We start from the raw sequence: 14021 nt of genomic DNA on the forward strand, positions 1-14021 counted from the left end.
GAGGAAGGCGGTGCGGTATGCGGTAGGGTCAGGGCAGGCATTTGGGTTTGGTGAGTGTAGGCCCAGGCCACCGTCGAGGGTTAGTGGGTGAGTTGCAGGGCCTACTCCCACAACTGGGCGGCTTCCTACTACCAGTTCCTATTCATGCTTATTGTCGGCCCAACTCAAAATAAAGGTTTGGAGTTCCTTAGAGCAGAGGAGAGAGGAACAGAGAGCTATAAAATTATGACATACCCTTAAAACTGAATAGAAATAGAAAAATTGGTAAGAATGTTTGTGATTTGATTGGAGTTTTGTGTATTATAGTACCAACACGAAGGCAGCCCCGTTACCTTTTGGGTTGTTTCGGGTACAGCTTCCGGGCTTAATAGTGTGCAAGATAAAAGGGTTTGATGAAGAAATAAGAGTTGAATTTGTGTCGGTGCTGTTTGGGAGCGGGAAAGGATGAGGAATTGAGAGCGGCCACCTCGGGTTCGTGTATCAATGTCTATATGTGGACCAGAAAGGAAGGGTTGGTGATGATCTTCTGCTTGAAATGGACTACCAACAATCATCATAAATGCCCTGGACACACACAGGGGAGCATCCTGCATCAACAATTATTATATTCACGCTTTTCAATATATATATATATACATACAAACTAGTACTCATGATTGTTTGAGAATTTACGAGAAAAATGCTCCTATGTAAGAAGTATTATCCGTGATTCATGTCATCCTATTAGAATCATGTCCTTGATTTAATCGTGTCAATAGAATTACTACAAAAAAAGGAGTCGAACCTCAATCAAAAGGAGATTGTTCCCGAGCTCCAAACCATAAACAGAACCATGAGAGCTTATACTTAAAGTGGACAATATCATACTATATTGGAATTATCAAATATGATATATATGATAAATTATAATTTAGTAAATACATCGTTATAGTTCAGAAGTTACATAATTTGCATCCTTCCACAATTATTGAAGTCTAAAAAAATTGTCGGTGAAGAGATAATTTATTTCTTTGAGGATTTTTTTTTCACGTGTTTTTCCTTTCAATGAGATTTTCCAATTATTACTCTTTAAAATCTATTTATTACAACAATAAATTTTCGATTTTTCTTTTGAAAAAATGTTTCTAAATTAACGTGATTTTGAAGACTGTGTTTAGATCTAAATACTATGTATTTTATACTGTATGTAATAAAAAAAAATACAGTAAAGAAAAGAAAAAAAAAACATTTTAAAAACACCAATTCACTCACGTGACTTTATGACAAAATTAATGGTCCAACGTAGACCTTATAATTTTGATATCATATTAAAATATAGTCGCCCACTTTATGCTACTTGAAATAATTTTTTACACCCACTTTTAATTCAAAACTTTGGTTATAAATTTAATATTTCATTTTAACAAGATTTAATACAAAAAAGTTGGCTAATAATTTGTGACGGCTTGGTAACGAAAGAGGATTGGATTGACACGGTGGATTTAGCGTCTAAAATTCCCAACACGTATCTTATTGTCTCTGACACATTCCCCGGATGTCCGAAGAAATTCATTTTTAAATTAATTTAAAAAAAAATAATAATTAAGATTTACTTAAATTTGATAGCTCTTTTAAGGAGTTAATATTAAAAAGGACTCACAATTATTATTGATTTTTCCAAGAAAACAGAGCAAATAGGCATAGCCATGCAAAACCAGATATGTATCTTGTAACACCATATTGTTTATACGTAATCGAGTATAATAAGATGATAAACTAAAATTTGTACGGCAGGCAAACCAAATATGCATCGTGGGGGAGGGCTGAATTTAGGCGGCGGTGTTGAGGGCACACTCAGGAGGGTAGCCTTGAGGGAATCTCTTGGCATCAGTGCAGTAATTGTAAATCATGTAATTCCTCTGAACCCACTTCATTCTCTGTTGTCGGGTGATGTCCAGATTTTCAGACAGCCATCCTCTGCCGCCAACACGGGCTCCAGAGGAACATGATGACTTGCCGGCCGACCAAACGCACACGTCGGCGTTGAAGTTTCTGTAGGAGGCAGTGAAGGGAGCTCGGGACCAATCTGTCTTCACTAGCCCTCCTCTTGTGGCCCAGTCGTCAGCGTTCCATAGGCTCGAGTATAGTCTCATCGGCTGGTTTTTTGGGAACAGGACGCCTGATGATTCGTGGTTCTTGAACTCTCTGATGGGCGTGCCGTCCACTGAGAAGCTGAAATCAACAACAACAAAAACAAAAAATTTCAGTTTAAAACTAGATTGGGTTAATGGGTTAATGGGTCAATGTTTTTCTTTGTTGTTGTTATGATTCTTACATGATCCCCTGTGGATTCCAGAGGATTGAGTAGGTGTGGAAATTGGCAGTGGGATCAAACCAGAGGTGGAATTGTTGCTCCCTGTCGCCCTTGCCTTGGGTATAAACATTGGTATGAAGTGTATAAGGGTCACCGGTGAGATTCCCCAAGAATTCGAAGTCTATCTCATCCCACGTCGAGCCTTGGGATTTGAGCTGAAAAAAGAAAGAACCCAACAGAGAAAATCAGCTACTAACATCAAATACATGTAAATAATATGTAATGTGTGTAAAGAGGCATACATAGTAAGTGGTGACAGTGCCAGCGGAGTTGCCAGGCACAAGTTTGAGCTGCATATCAATTTTACCATAAAGGTAAACATTCTTGGACTGAAAGCCAGAGCCAGAGCCACGGTCCAAAGTAAGAGTAAGAAGGTCCCCGTTATTAAGAATCTTTCCTCGACCACTGCCCCAAGTGATCTCAAAATCTTGGTAAAAGTTGGCACCTAAAACAGAGGAAACAGAGAGGAGGGACAGAAAGAGTAGCAGAAATGAGAATGCAGCAGCAGCCATGAGGTGGGCTTGTTTGTGGTACTTGTAAGTGAAATGGTGAACGTGGGGAATGTAATTATTAGTGTGTGTTGGAGTCTGGGGAGAGCGGGGGAGTTATTTATACAAGGAGAGGGAAGGGGGTTGCGTATACAGACCCAAATTGTGGGGCTCCAACTGTGTAGTAGTAAGAGCTGGACACAGATGGCTATGAATGTGTGGGACTACATCAAATTTTGCGATGTCCATCCCAAATTCCACTTAGCTCATAAACAACGTTTAATCTTTCCGCTCCGCTAGTAGATATTGTCGCTTTCGTTTCTGGGTTTTCCTCTCCAACCAATACCAGATCTCACACCTCTCCCCTCGTCTTTGTAAAGCTACCGAAATGTTAATATGAGCGGACAAAATAATATGAATTATTCACTGGTTGAGTGTACTTAATGCAATTTGGCCCCATAAAGTCATTATCCTTTTCCTTTCATACGCCTACCTACTTGCAAGCTGGCCTTCCTCAGTTCATATATTACCATTTTTCATCCACCCTCTAACTACTTGGATAATTTAAAAAACCCAACTTTACGGTTACATATTAATTATTATCATTAATTTATGTTTATAATTGTCTATAAAGTAGCTTTAGAACACCCCCTTCAAGGCGCTATGCACATCATTTCTTCTCCTTTTCTTTTTTTCTTTTCCTATTCTTCACCACCTTACTCCACTCCACAATTCATTAAAACAACTTAGATCTATATAATAAATATTACACCAACTTAGGTTTTTATTAATTAGTTACACAATTATTGTAGCATCTTAATCTTACTATAAACTATATTAACCATATGATCTAAACTTAGAAATCCAAATTAGATGTTATCAAACACGGCCCCATGTAATTTATTTCGGAGGGCCAAACTCTAAATATTTAATAAATGCACCCACATCAAATTTTGTAAATGATATGAGTTGTTTAATTAGATTGGGGATTATATCAAATATCAATGTCACAGGTCTCCATGAGATATAAGGTATGAGGCTCTTGAGGCTCTTCATGCATTCTTTAGCGATAAACAAGCATGTCTTTATCGATGTGTGTTTGGGATTTGATGTTATTTTACATAAATTAGCTGTCATGAAGTTAATTGCTTGATTTGATGGCCACTTGTCAAGCCTTAATTATATAATATATATATATTTTTAAAAATCTATGATACATTTGTTTTATAATTTGTACTAGATTACTTATTTCGTGAATTAAAACGGAAATTTATGAGTTTCAAATTAAGATACGAACATATACTTCATTATTTTATGCCTACATTAAACGAATTTACCTAACTTTAAAGTTATGACATTCTTGTTTGATTAGTGTAAATTAGAAAATGAAATGGAAATAAATGATCGTGATTTATTTATTTGTTAGTTTTGTCGTGTATTTATTTAAAAGAAAATTGACATTATTATGGGTATGTTCAAAAATGAATTAAAAATATTTTCAACATGGAGGGATGTGACTTATGGTCCAAAGAAAATTTAGTTAAAAATAAATAATAATAACTTTTAAATGTGGTTTAGTATTGAGGTAAAAGGATAAGGATAAGGATAAGATATGGAATAAACAATATAATTACATGATTTGTTTTTATAAAAAAAATTAAAAAATAAAAAGCGAGAATCATGATTGATGTAAAACAGTACTTTATATTTAAATTAATAAATGAAATTTTCGAAATAAAATTATATAGCTTTTCCTTTCTTTTCTTTTCTATCTTTATCTCTATATTCTAAAATAACATTTATTTATTTTTACAATATTTTCTGAAATTTTTATTTTAAACTCACAATTTTAAAACGATTAATTGAAAATTAAAAAAAAAAAAAAAAAAAAAAAAAAAAGATGAAGAATATGAAATAAAATAGTAAATTAATATTGACAAATACTTTATATAAAAATGGTTATTTTAATTTATGAAACTTATATATCCTAATATTATTTTACCTCTTATTCTTTAATTGATTAGATGACAATAAATTGTATTATATAGATAAAAGGGAAAAAGGGTGTAAAATATATTTAAAAAAAAAGATTGGTTATTTTCTCTTTTTAACCGTCCACATCGTGATTTTAACGGCGTCATGGCTTCGTTGAACTTTTGTCTTTTGCCAATCAAACACAATTGGTTCAAATTCAAGTTTGTTTGCTCACAAATGTTGCTTGTGTGTGTCTGTAACACAACAACGTTGCATCTCAGTGTTGTTTTGGTTTTTAATAACATGATTCATGCACATTGAAGCCATGTTCTCGAAACATCTCAACCATATTATTAAAATAGTTGACAAGTGAGACTCTATGGTTGGATTGGGTTGGGTTGGGTTATGAATTGGGGAGGCCGGGTGCCAAGCCAGCGCCAACTTTCGCGGTATATGGTCAGGCAGCAACCCAACCTGGTCCAGGGGATTTCATGAAATTAAGGGCGGCCATCCTTTGTGCACATTTTTATTTTGAATGTAAATGGATTAGGAGCATTAGAAATAAAAATTGTCCAAATTGCTCTGATTCCCATGTGTACAGAGACACCGACCAATCAGATAACCCAAAACCTAGTAATTTGCCAAATGGTGCTACATTTCCTGTACTACAATATTGCTTCTCCAACAACCATCTCCCACCATTTGTTGTCTGCTTAATCATGCCTGAAAACCAAAACCATTCCTTTTGAATGCCTTTGACCTTTATGTCTTCGCCTTCTTTCTTGCCATCCACCTGTTCGTTCCCACTTTTACCTCCAACAACATACAACTTTCCAACATTCTCTCCAGCCCAAAGCTAAACCCCTCTCGTGGGACGGGACGGCTATAAAAACCCACAAATTATTCCTTCATCATAATTCACTAAAACAAAATGGCTTATTCAAAATGCCTGCTTTTGATTATTGTTCTATTTCCTTGTGTTGCTGGGAACTTCTACCAACAAGTGGACGTAACTTGGGGAGATGGTCGAGGACAAATCATGGACAATGCCAATCTCCTTGCGCTGTCTCTTGATAAAGCTTCTGGATCAGGCTTCCAGTCCAAGAATCAATATCTCTTTGGCAGGTTTGATATCAAAATTAAACTTGTACCTGGCAACTCAGCTGGCACAGTCACGGCCTATTATGTAAGAACAACCCTCTCTATTGTTGTTTTTATTCCATTACGATGTCGTTTGAATTAACCACGTCGATTTTTGTGTGTATGTTTTATTGTAGTTGCGTTCACAAGAGTCGTTGTGGGATGAGATAGACTTCGAGTTCCTTGGAAACTTGAGTGGCCAACCTTATATTGTGCATACCAATGTTTATATACAAGGACAGGGTGATAGGGAGCAACAATTCTACCTTTGGTTTGATCCGACTGCTGATTTTCACACCTACTCCTTCCTCTGGAATCCTACTCATGTAGTGTAAGTTCACTCTCGTGCACCATTTCTTGTTGATAGTCTCATTACTGTTATTTTCTGATAAGTGGAGACGTTGGCTAATTTAGGAAATAATCATGAGTTTATAAGTAAGCAATAATCTCCATTGATACGAGGTCTCATGAGAGTTAATGCTCAAAATGAACAATATCGTATTATTGTAGAGAGTTGTGGTTCTTATCAAAGTGGACAATATCATATCATTGTAGAGAGCTGTGGTTTCTGTTGGATGATAGAAGTCACACAGCTAATTTAAGGAATGATCCTGGGTTTATAAGTGAGGAATACTAACTTAATTGATATGAGGACTTTTGGGGAAGCCCAAAGCAAAGCCATGAGAGATTATGCTCAAAGTGGACAATATCATACCATTGTGGAGAGTCGTGTTCGTATAATAGTTTCTACTTCTCTTTTATTGTACATGACTGTAGCCAATATTTCTCCCTCCTTTTCTGTGTTTAATTATTTGTGTTCGTCTAGATTGAGTGTGTGCACTGTTATGGGGTATGGTGTTAGGTGGTACGTGGATGGGAGGCCAATAAGGGAGTTCAAGAACATGGAAACCAAGGGGGTGCCATATCCAAAGAAACAGGCAATGAGGCTATACGCGAGCTTATGGGACGCGGAGGAGTGGGCGACAAGAGGAGGGCTAGTGAAAACGGACTGGACCAAAGCACCCTTCACGGCTTCCTTCAGGAGCTACAATGCCAATGGATGTGTGTGGAGCGATGCAGCGTCGTGGTGTGGCCAGAACTCGACGCCGTGGCTATCGGAGGCGCTTGATTCAGGCAGCCAGAAAGTGCTGCGATGGGTTCGGAAGAAGTATATGATTTATGATTACTGCACTGATCAAATGAGATTCCCTCAAGGCCTTCCTCGGGAGTGCCCTGTCCGCACCAACCCATAGACTATGGTTGCATGCCTATGACAAGCCAAAACTTTTATGTCTTTTCATGTTCTAATATTTTACTTTTGTATTTTTAGGAAGCATGACGTTTTGAAAAAATCATGTCTTAAGCCTGACATACATGAAATGCCCTAGCACTAGTTGTCAACTTCTCATTCCCAAAAATTATATATTATGAGCAGTTGTTGTTACTCTCTTGCTTGCATATATAACGTATCTTTCAAAATCTCTCTCTACCCTCATTTTCTAAAACCTTCTTCTTAAATCGAGGTCAGAGGCTCGAGCATACGTCGCTTGCCTGTAGGTGACATAAGAACGAATTGGATTAGCTCACTTGTCGTTGGAAAGTGAGTGCCGCACAATCGCAAGTCCGCTACTATCAAGAGTGCGATTGTGACAAGTGATATCATAGCTTTGTTAGCACAGTAACATAGAAAAGACCGAAACGTCGTACTTCCTATAAATACAAAAGTAAAATACTAGAACATGGAAAGATATAAAGAGCTTGACTTATCATGGGTATACGGCTATGAGAAACACGCCTTGAACGAGCATGACCGTAACACGCACTAGCGCGGGAGATGGTGCACATTACAAAAGCAAACAAAGAAACACCGAAGACGGTGGTTCAGAGGAACCCGCGTAAGAAGCTTCATCTACTATCCTCTACCTGCATCTCCAGCTGGATCCCATATTCACCGTCCCATCCCTTATTATTATTATATTATTTCTTTCTTCAATATTTTAAAATTTAAAATTTAAACTATATTATATTCTCCACTTTTATTCTAGAAATGTATTTTCAAATATATATATATATATAAACAAAAGTATATTGATTTATTATTTACCAACATTATATTGAAAAATAATTTTTTTAAAATAACTCTATTCAAAAATAATAATAATAATAGAGGATAAATTATTCAAAGAATTTAATCTTTAAATTACTCGTCAGAAATCTAGGTTTAAATTTTTGTAAAAATAAATGAAGAATTTCATGGAGATAAAACAGAAAAGACTTTTCCATCTTCACTCAAACTAATTGGAAGACGCTACAAACAATTGAATCAATACACAGCTGTCAAATTAAGCCACTTTTCTAAATTCAATTTTATTTTGGAAGACTATTTTCTGTCCTTCCTAATCTATCATGTTTACACCTTGAATTAAAAAAAAAAAAAAAAAATCAATTTTGCATTTAATAAGTTATTAATTTTAAAAAAATATATATATATATATATAAATGGATTTATTAAGCATTTAAGGAAAATTAATATTGTGACATAAAATTTGTATGGTGTGATCGTGGTGGAGTGGAGGAGGCGGTGCGAACCGCGTAGCAGGCTTTATGCGTTAGGATGATTCCCCAAACCCAACCATCTCCAGCTGTACGCAGCATTCCAATGAACCTTCTCCGCGTTTGCCTTTCCCATTGGCCGCCTTCCTCATCCCTCGCTATATATAACCCCCTGCTTCCTTCTTCCCTCTTCATCTCACACTGCAATTCCAAATCAACCAACATGGCCTCATCCACTGCTTTCCTGCTTCCTCTACTATTCGCCGCCGCCTCCCTCCTTTCCTCTGCCGCTGCTAATTTCCACCAATCAACCGATATTACCTGGGGAGATGGCCGCGCTCAGATTCTCAACAATGGCGACCTTCTTTCTCTGTCCCTCGACAGAGCCTCTGGCTCTGGCTTCCGCTCCAGGAATGAGTATTTATATGGGAAAATCGATATGCAAATCAAGCTCGTTCCTGGCAACTCTGCCGGCACTGTCACTGCCTACTACGTACGTTTTACACTTTGAATCTTCTTTTACAGTGGATGCTCGCTCATTCCGATTCTTACATTCGTCTTTGTTTTATGAATTTGCAGTTGCGCTCAGAAGGGTCTGCGTGGGACGAAATCGATTTCGAGTTTTTGGGGAATCTGAGCGGCGATCCTTACACTGTTCACACCAATGTGTTCAGCCAGGGGAAGGGCAACAGAGAGCAGCAGTTCCATCTCTGGTTCGACCCAACTGCTGATTTCCACACCTATTCAATTCTCTGGAATCCCCAGCGCATTGTGTAAGCACTCTAAATTCAATTATCCACTCCAACCAAAAGTGTGAATTGTAATCGCAATTGAAATTGAAATTTGCTCTGTTTTTGCTTTACAGCTTCTACGTGGACGGCACACCCATTAGAGAGTTCAAGAACCAGGAGTCAATTGGCGTTGCATTCCCCAAAAATCAGCCCATGAGGCTTCAATCCAGTCTCTGGAACGCCGATGATTGGGCAACCAGAGGTGGGTTAGTGAAGACCGATTGGACTCAGGCTCCATTCACCGCATCTTACAGAAACTTCAATGAAAACGCTTGCATTTGGTCATCGGGACAGTCGTCTTGTGGGTCGAATTCGCAGCCGACCTCCGACGACAAGTCGTGGTTCTCTCAGGAACTGGATTCCGACAGCCAAGGAAGGATGAACTGGGTCCAAAAGAACTACATGATCTACAATTACTGCACCGATATTAAGCGATTTCCTCAGGGCATGCCTCCCGAATGCAATGCCACTGCCTGAGTTTAATTCTTTTGATTCATGATTCTACTGTTCTGTTCTTGCCCAATATTCATTTCTATTGTATTTGTATACACAATATTTTTTATATGTTAAAACATACTATTATCGATGAAATAAAGAGAGAATTGAATTGAATTGAATTGTTCTAAATCGAATTGAATCGAATCGAATCTTGAAGAGCTAGAACAGATATTTGAGTTTGGGCCCAGAAATGTTTTGATCCAGTGAGACACTGGGCTCGGATTTTATTTCGTTCGGCCCAAAATAGCGCTCTAAATAATATTGTGAAGGGTAGCTTAAAAAAAGCTAAAATATACAATTTAATTTAAATTATAAAAATAATTAGTTTAAAAAATACCAATTGTAATCTTTGAATCTAATATTTGAGATCTTAAAATGTTATTCGTATTAGAATTTCACAACACAATTTGATTCATATTAAACTCAATAATATTTAGTACATGAAGAAGTACACACGACATCAAAACATGTAAATAAATAAAAGAAAACACGACATAGATTCACTTGAAACGTAGCTCAATATCATATGAGTATAGGCTTGCGAGCCAAGAGAACGGAATTGACGACATCATCGGAGGGATGAAAAATAGAGAGAATGTCAAAGCCAGCCATGTCGGCGACGTCAACCACAGGGTACAAAAAGGCTCGACCTCCTTTAGCACTTCTCACAACCAAAGCCCCACCTTGTTTCATATACTTTCTCAAGTGACTTAAAATCTTCACTTTATCTTCCTTCTTCAACCCCACAAGAGCTGCCAAGAACACACAATCGTATCCCTCAAGCTCTTCTCCTACCTCAACAATATCCCTCGTCCAAAACTTCATTCTTCCCTCCAACTCACCGTCCGAAGCCACGATCTTTCCCGCCACCTCATTTGCCATGCTATCGATGTCGTAGTTGTCGAAATACGTGTTCTTCATGTGCTGCATGGCCAATATAATGGAAGTTAGAGGAAGAGGACCGGACCCCACAAAAGCTACCCTTTTAGGATTCACAATTCCATTGTCAATCAATATCTTGTATTCAAGGTGGGCTAATTTGATGTAGTTGTCATAATATGGAAATAGAGTAAGATTGTTGAGAGGTTTCGGGATTTTTCCGAGCATGGTCGAGAATTCTAACTCGAGTAACCCCTCGGCTCGGCCACATAAAAGTATGAGGCTCTCACGAATGGCTTGTAAATGGGGTGGCAATGTGGTGACATCTATTGAACAAGGCAAAATGCAAAATTTCACAAGCTTGGTGAACAGGCCGTTCACTTCCTTGCATGGCTTTAGGGTTTCAAGCCTCGAGATGCTTCCATGAAGGTCGATGATTCGAGCTATCAAAAACTCCTCGGAGATATCGGTTTCGGTGCCAAGAATCTGGTGGGCTGCCATGAAAAGTAATGAAGGGAAGTGTAAGACAATCTTTGTAATGTGTTCTTGGTTTTGTTGGTGTTTAAAGGTTTAAGGAATTCAAATATTTATAGGGCCATGGAGGTGAATAAATCTCAACTATAATATTATTTTGGGAGTCCCTTTCAATTACTTTTTTCCATTTATGAAAGGAGTTGAACCCACATAACAACTCAAATCATTTCAATAAACAACCACCAACTATGTATATATTTAGATAATTAATGAACAAAATTATTCAAATCTCATGTTCATAACAAATATAGATAGTTCTTCCCTAGCTCAACTGGGCTTATATGATACTGAGTTTATATATATTATGAGTTTGAATGCATGAAAATGAAAGTTGCTTAAAGGGTTTGTGTTCATACTTGCAAGGCATGGAAAATGCACTCTTTTCATGCATTTATGTATACAACAATTTTCTAATTAGAGATTAAATAATTGTTTGAAGTACATGTACGAGTTGAAACATTATTATTAATTCATTAACAACAAGTTCAAACTTTTCGGGGAAGTCTAAATATGAAACTTTTAGTTGCCATCCCTATGTTCTTCATTAAATATTTATTTATATGTTGAGGACGACACAGCCTAATGCATGCCTGGGAATGGTTGGATGTTCTCGTGTACGATGAATGTATGATTACGTGTCTTATTCATTTAGCTACAGAAATATTATTTTTTAGAAAGATTTGTAATTGTTCACGAGGTGGGTTTGAAGAATGGAGAGAATTAAACCGAAACGATTAGAAAGTCGGGATGGAGGATGGATTGAATTATTGAAGTGTTGAAAATTAAGGTAAGGTTGGAGAAAATGTAGGTTGGGAAGATAGGGTTATTAATGGGTTGGTAGCAGCGTGAGGTATGTCTAAACAAGGAACTTGGGGCCCTCGCTTGCTATTCTTATTCATTTACGTGTAAACTAAGGCTGCATTTTTGTTAGCTCCAATTAGATGAGTTGTTTCATTATTTTTTGTGGGTTGATGTTCTTGAGCTTGGGGAGTTGGGAAGCTCTTGCTTCGTAAAAGTTAGTCTCTTAAAGGGAAAGATCTTCTCATTTGGAGTTGCTATGTGCTTTGCTCACAATAGACATTCTTTTCTCTTCTAATCAATTTACAATGCCACACATCAATACTTAACACCTTTTGCCTTTGCCTTTGCCTTTGCCCTCCTCTTCTCACTTTAAATGAGATCAAAAATAGAAGTTCTAAACTATTTCTTGAAAGAAATTGGAGGGGTAACTATTAACTATGTTGAGATTATCGAACGAGAAAGATCTTGGTATCAACATCTTTATTTTGAATCGACACCTAAAGAAAAGTCATAAACGCTTATATATGTGTAGAATTGAAAATACCTTACCATATCAAAGCTAGACAACAAGCCGTATGCAGCGAGGACGCTGGGTCACCAAGGAAGGTGGGTTTTGAGAGAGGAACGAAGTACTCCTTATAAGGCTATAGAAACTTCTCCCTAATAGACACGTTTTAAAACTGTGAGACTGATGGTGGTGATATGTAACTGGCTAAAGTGGGCAATATCTGTTAGGAGCGAGCTTGAGCTGTTATAAATGGTATCAGAGCTCGTCACTGGATGGTTACGAGTAACTTTTTTTTAGCGATTTATAAAGTTTTGTAAACAGCCCATGTAAAAGTTTGTTTTCTTTAAATGTTTGATAAAGTATGAAGCTTTAAATTTAGATGCAACAACCATGCATTTGGTAAACATATCTATAAATCTATCCAACTTGGTGATCCTCACTTGATATTGTGTTGCATTTTAGTAGGAACTAACATTAATGCTTTCTTTAGCTTTAATTACATTAAGCTACCAAGCATATGAATTAGCAGAGACAAAATTAGAACCAACTTTCATTAAAAATTTGTCCCTTTCAACTCTTAATCTAATGAACAAACATTCTTTAACCAGAAAATGGAATCCCATAACAGTAAACATGTATGCATCCTGATTTAAGTAATTGTGATAGAGTATTATTGATAATAATGCATGCAATGAAAAATTAGCATGAATCGAACCCCTCGAACTGTGTTGTCTTTGATTAACTTAACCTCACCACAATTCAATTCAAGTGTTTCAATTTGTCGATTTATACATGTAATTGTTAGGAATCACGTATCTCCAAAATGATATGATATTGTCCATCTAAATTAGCGAGAAATGAACGTCTGCAAGGATGAAACCCAGCCATGATCATATAACATTTGGGAAATTCATGGAACATAAAATACACTTCTCAATCCATCACTCACTCCTTTTGGTGGGGTTTCAATCATTACACAAATTTATAGGTAAAATTAAAAAAATGAGAAAGAAACTCAGAGCCTTAAAGACAAGTCAAGATGGCCAATATCATCAGCTTGTTGATGATGATGATGATGAAGAAGAAGATTTTGATCAGCTGGAAAAGCCCTTATCTGATCTCTCCCACCATCAATTACAAGAGGTGGTGGCGCTGTTAGAGTCTCAACTTTCCACAAATGGCTTGACTTCATCATAACATTATTGCTTCCATGGTCTCCTCGGTACGCCCTCATCTCCCTGCTCTTCTTGGCCAACGTCCTCTCCAGCTTATGAGCATTTTGGTGACCTCCCAACGCCTGCGAGCTATAAAACTTCCTCTTGCAATAGTTACACGAGAAAACCCTGGCTGCCTCGCAATTTGGACTCACAGGAGCTGAAGAGGAAGGCGAAGATGGCTCTAGAACCAGCTCAAGGTTGAGCTGCTGATGGTGCTTAAACTCCATAAAGAAGAGTTAAAACGAAAATTGAGGAGATGGGTTTGAAGGAAAAGGGGAAATGAGA

The 14021-nt window shown here is 37.2% G+C and overlaps 5 protein-coding genes across 5 annotated transcripts; 2 read left to right on the forward strand and 3 right to left on the reverse strand.

Annotated features, from left to right (window-relative positions):
• Positions 1 to 1618: 1618 nt before the first annotated feature.
• On the reverse strand, positions 1619 to 2954 carry LOC111779600 (xyloglucan endotransglucosylase/hydrolase protein 22-like). Its single transcript, XM_023659675.1, has 3 exons — positions 2596 to 2954; positions 2315 to 2508; positions 1619 to 2211 (listed from the first exon to the last, which is right to left on the reverse strand). The coding sequence occupies exons 1-3, from the start codon at positions 2863 to 2865 to the stop codon at positions 1809 to 1811; spliced, it is 867 nt and encodes a 288-aa protein (XP_023515443.1). The 5' UTR covers positions 2866 to 2954; the 3' UTR covers positions 1619 to 1808.
• Positions 2955 to 5746: 2792 nt separating this feature from the next.
• LOC111780547 (probable xyloglucan endotransglucosylase/hydrolase protein 23) lies at positions 5747 to 7208 on the forward strand. Its single transcript, XM_023660973.1, has 3 exons — positions 5747 to 6001; positions 6093 to 6286; positions 6818 to 7208. Exons 1-3 carry the CDS (start codon positions 5747 to 5749, stop codon positions 7206 to 7208), a joined length of 840 nt encoding a protein of 279 aa, XP_023516741.1.
• Positions 7209 to 8682: 1474 nt separating this feature from the next.
• On the forward strand, positions 8683 to 9912 carry LOC111779693 (xyloglucan endotransglucosylase/hydrolase protein 22-like). The gene is made up of 3 exons (XM_023659810.1): positions 8683 to 9001; positions 9088 to 9281; positions 9374 to 9912. Exons 1-3 carry the CDS (start codon positions 8732 to 8734, stop codon positions 9774 to 9776), a joined length of 867 nt encoding a protein of 288 aa, XP_023515578.1. The 5' UTR covers positions 8683 to 8731; the 3' UTR covers positions 9777 to 9912.
• Positions 9913 to 10319: 407 nt separating this feature from the next.
• On the reverse strand, positions 10320 to 11177 carry LOC111780548 (nicotianamine synthase-like). The gene has a single exon (XM_023660974.1). It carries the CDS (start codon positions 11175 to 11177, stop codon positions 10320 to 10322), a length of 858 nt encoding a protein of 285 aa, XP_023516742.1.
• A 2357-nt stretch (positions 11178 to 13534) lies between these two features.
• On the reverse strand, positions 13535 to 13963 carry LOC111780549 (zinc finger protein 7-like). The gene has a single exon (XM_023660975.1). It carries the CDS (start codon positions 13961 to 13963, stop codon positions 13535 to 13537), a length of 429 nt encoding a protein of 142 aa, XP_023516743.1.
• Positions 13964 to 14021: the final 58 nt, after the last annotated feature.

The sequence above is a fragment of the Cucurbita pepo genome, chromosome LG18 (genome assembly GCF_002806865.2).
Source record: "Cucurbita pepo subsp. pepo cultivar mu-cu-16 chromosome LG18, ASM280686v2, whole genome shotgun sequence".
Classification (NCBI taxonomy): domain Eukaryota; kingdom Viridiplantae; phylum Streptophyta; class Magnoliopsida; order Cucurbitales; family Cucurbitaceae; genus Cucurbita; species Cucurbita pepo.

Excerpts from the sequence above, each read along its gene's own strand:
- LOC111780549 (XM_023660975.1), bottom strand. The coding sequence starts at position 13,963 with ATGGAGTTTAAGCACCATCAGCAGCTCAACCTTGAGCTGGTTCTAGAG.
- LOC111780548 (XM_023660974.1), bottom strand. The coding sequence starts at position 11,177 with ATGGCAGCCCACCAGATTCTTGGCACCGAAACCGATATCTCCGAGGAG.
- LOC111780547 (XM_023660973.1), top strand. The coding sequence starts at position 5,747 with ATGGCTTATTCAAAATGCCTGCTTTTGATTATTGTTCTATTTCCTTGT. Across the intron at positions 6,002-6,092 it reads GCACAGTCACGGCCTATTAT|TTGCGTTCACAAGAGTCGTT; the intron begins GTAAGAACAACC and ends GTTTTATTGTAG. Across the intron at positions 6,287-6,817 it reads TGGAATCCTACTCATGTAGT|GTGGTACGTGGATGGGAGGC; the intron begins GTAAGTTCACTC and ends GTATGGTGTTAG.
- LOC111779693 (XM_023659810.1), top strand. The coding sequence starts at position 8,732 with ATGGCCTCATCCACTGCTTTCCTGCTTCCTCTACTATTCGCCGCCGCC. Across the intron at positions 9,002-9,087 it reads GCACTGTCACTGCCTACTAC|TTGCGCTCAGAAGGGTCTGC; the intron begins GTACGTTTTACA and ends ATGAATTTGCAG. Across the intron at positions 9,282-9,373 it reads TGGAATCCCCAGCGCATTGT|CTTCTACGTGGACGGCACAC; the intron begins GTAAGCACTCTA and ends TTTGCTTTACAG.
- LOC111779600 (XM_023659675.1), bottom strand. The coding sequence starts at position 2,865 with ATGGCTGCTGCTGCATTCTCATTTCTGCTACTCTTTCTGTCCCTCCTC. Across the intron at positions 2,509-2,595 it reads GCACTGTCACCACTTACTAT|CTCAAATCCCAAGGCTCGAC; the intron begins GTATGCCTCTTT and ends TTCTTTTTTCAG. Across the intron at positions 2,212-2,314 it reads TGGAATCCACAGGGGATCAT|CTTCTCAGTGGACGGCACGC; the intron begins GTAAGAATCATA and ends TGTTGATTTCAG.